Source organism: Mandrillus leucophaeus, unplaced genomic scaffold (assembly GCF_000951045.1).
Source record: "Mandrillus leucophaeus isolate KB7577 unplaced genomic scaffold, Mleu.le_1.0 Scaffold418, whole genome shotgun sequence".
Lineage (NCBI taxonomy): Eukaryota > Metazoa > Chordata > Mammalia > Primates > Cercopithecidae > Mandrillus > Mandrillus leucophaeus.
In genome coordinates, this window is record NW_012104454.1 from 972,412 (window position 1) to 975,636 (window position 3,225).

General features: G+C 49.6%; 1 protein-coding gene across 2 annotated transcripts in view; it reads right to left on the reverse strand.

The window, feature by feature from the left end:
* The window catches only part of IQGAP3 (IQ motif containing GTPase activating protein 3), a 52,030-nt gene extending 49,052 nt beyond the window's left edge, over positions 1-2,978 (reverse strand). Inside the window, exon 1 of one of the 2 annotated variants that reach the window (XM_011992786.1) lies at positions 2,873-2,978. In XM_011992786.1, coding sequence (XP_011848176.1) covers positions 2,873-2,909 — 37 coding nt within the window. In that variant the 5' untranslated portion in view covers positions 2,910-2,978. The remainder of the gene's footprint in view (positions 1-2,872) is intronic. The other variant, XM_011992787.1, reaches the window with a different exon arrangement.
* Between the last annotated feature and the right edge of the window lie 247 nt (positions 2,979-3,225).

Genomic DNA, 3,225 nt, shown 5'->3' on the forward strand with positions numbered 1-3,225 from the left:
TCGCCAGGATGGTCTCGATCTCCTGACCTTGTGATCCGCCCGTCTCGGCCTCCCAAAGTGCTGGGATTACAGGCTTGAGCCACCGCGCCCGGCCTCGAGGCATTACTTCTTTTTCCTCTGTAGCCATCTTCCTGTCCTCTTCCTCCTCAAGTCTACTAATGGAACTTCCCTCAGTGCCTTCCAGCTGAGACATCCAGAGCCTTCTTTGGCTTTAAACTTAACTCCTTTTCTTATCCCTAATTAGACTGAGTTCTCCAAGAACTGGACCTGTGTCATCCTTGTTGGTTACTCTCTCAGAGGTTAGGTAATAGAACCAACCAGGATTCATCATTCACTCATTTATTCATTCATCAATACCTCCTTTATGCCAGGCACTGGACTAGCAGACCCCTACTCTTAAGAAATGCAGAGATAAAGGCCTGCATGGTGGCTCATGCCTATAATCCCAGCATTTCTGGACGCTGGCTCACTTAAGCCCAGGAGTTTGAGACCAGCCTGGGCAACATGTTGAGACCCTGTCTCGACAAAAAATGCAAAAATTAGCCTGGAGTGACAGTGCACACCTGTAGTCCCAGCTACTCGGGGCAGGGCTGAGGTGGGAGGATCACCTGAGCCCAGGACTTCTAGGCTGCAGTGAACCATGATGGTGCCACTGCACTCCAGCCTGGACAATAGAGTTATTGGTGGGTTTGTTTTTGAAACAGGGCACCACTATGTCTGGCTAATTCTTGTATTTTTTGTTGAGACTGGGTCTCACCATGTTGCCCAGGCTGGTCTTGAACTCCTGGGCTCAAGTGATCCTCCCACCTTGGCCTCCCAAAGTGCTGGGATTACAGGCGTAAACCACAGCGCCCAAAGATTATTGTTATTAGAAGAGAAAAACATCTTGATAAATTAATCTAATGTGATAAGTATGATTATGGCCCATGAATAAAAACAATGGAAGCAGCAGAGGAAGCAAAGGATTCTAGCTATGAACTAGACCTTAAGGAATAAATAGGCAGAACATGGAGAAAGGCAGTCCAACAGAGGGAAACATGCCACTCACTTGAGATTAAGTGGAAGGACAAAGAAAAGTTTAAAAGATCACAAAGGTACCTTCACTATCCTTTTTGGTATAGGTCACCCAAGGAGGAAAAGAATCTTCAAGCTAAATAAAATACAGAGTACTGATTCCAAACCCAAGAATAGCAAATCCCTCAAGTGAGACAGCAATCATAATTTACCTTAGTTACAGCCTCCCTTAATCCTTCTTTCTCTCCCCTCTCTCTATTTTCCTTGAGAAACACGATACAAAATCAAACAGAAAGAGTAAGAGAAAGCTACACACAGAGTAAGAAAATAAACTCAGAGGGCTTGAAAAAAGGCAGAGCTTGGCCAATCTGTCTTTGACTCAGTACTTAATGTCATTCCCGGTTTTTATCCTATTTCCTTATATTGCATATTCTGCAATGATTCAGGCAAGGGCAGGGCTTATTTGAATGAGCAGTTAAGTAAATTAAAACACATGCGCGAGCACACACACACACCCCCCTCCAAATACAGATTTGAAAACACTGGCCAACCACAGGAAAGCCATCAGTTCCTCCAACAGGGTGTACAAGGAACAAGTGTTGGTTGTTAAGCATGGAAAATAAACCAGTAAGTGAATGACATCACCTCAGAGTTATGAACTGAGGACTGTGGGCGATGGGAGGGATTTTGTACATACACAGGCTGTCTCAAAAAAATAAAAAACCAAAAAACGGTTTTCCTGTCCTTCTCAGGTCTGGAACTAGTTTTCCTTTAACAGAAGACTGGACATGGACTTTGCTTTTTGAATCCTAATAGAGAGGAAGGGAGGGGTGGAAGAAGGAGCAGGTTTTGCCTTTCATTCAGAAAATCAGATAGAACTTTTCTGCCCCTTCCAACCTTCCAACTCGTCTCTCTCTCTCTAAAACAGTGTTTTTGGCCGGGCGCGGTGGCTCAAGCCTGTAATCCCAGCACTTTGGGAGGCCGAGACGGGCGGATCACGAGGTCAGGAGATCGAGACCATCCTGGCTAACACGGTGAAACCCCGTCTCTACTAAAAAAATACAAAAAACTAGCTGAGCGAGGTGGCGGGCGCCTGTAGTCCCAGCTACTCGGGAGGCTGAGGCAGGAGAATGGCGTGAACCCGAGAGGCGGAGCTTGCAGTGAGCTGAGATCCGGCCACTGCACTCCAGCCTGGGCGACAGAGCGAGACTCCGTCTCAAAAAAAAAAAACAAAAACAAAAACAAAAAAACAAAACAGTGTTTTTGAAAATGTGGCCCAGGGACTACCTTCCTCACAATCACCTGGGGTCGGGGAAGAAGCATAGCAGTGCTTGTTATAAATGCAGATTATGGGCCCCAAACCAGACCTTCTGGAACTGAAGCTCTGGGACAGGTCCCGGGAATCTGCATTTCAAACAAGCTGCCCGGGTAATTTCAGCCCCCTGTTTGACAGGCATTGTCCGAAAGCGGCATCTCAAAGCCCAAGAGTCCCCCAGATCCCTTGAGGCGTCTTGTCCCGTGGCAGCGCTGGACAAGTATGGTAGCCAGCAGTAACTGCGGAATTTTAAGGAGCCATCAGGACCACCTACATTCTCCCGACTCCGGAACCCCAGAACTTGGAAATAGGGAGAAAATTCTTTGTAAGCTTTAAAGCACGTTATTCGGGGGACAATGCGCCGCTCACAGTTCCACTCAGGCCCGCGGCGCCCGGGCTGAGGACTCCCGTCCCACTGAGCAGTCCCACCGCCCTCGCCCCTCAGGCTCCACGCCCGACACACGCCCCAATCTCTCCTAGGACAGCCAAGCCCCCGACCAGCGGCACCACTGCGAGACCTTCCCAGACCCTTCCCGCACTCACACGCTGCCCGGCCTGGGCCCGCTGCTCTCCTCTCCATGTTCCTCCTTTTTCCAGGTTTGAATCTCCCGCCGTTGGGCCGCCGCCCCTCACCGTCGCCACGGCCGGACAGGACACTTCCTGTTCACACCGCTGAGAATCCTGGGATTTGTAGTTCCAGGCCGCGGAGCGGGGCCGCCCACGTGCTGGGAGAAGAGGCGCACCAGGCCAGGGCAGTACCGTTCCCCTTACAGCAGTTCCTCGCCTTGTTCCTCCCAGGCTCCTTTTCTGCTAAACAGCCTTATTCTAGCTGCTGTCCCTGCCTTTGTCTCCAACTAGTATTCCCATTAACCCCTACTCTGCTTCCTATGTGTTCC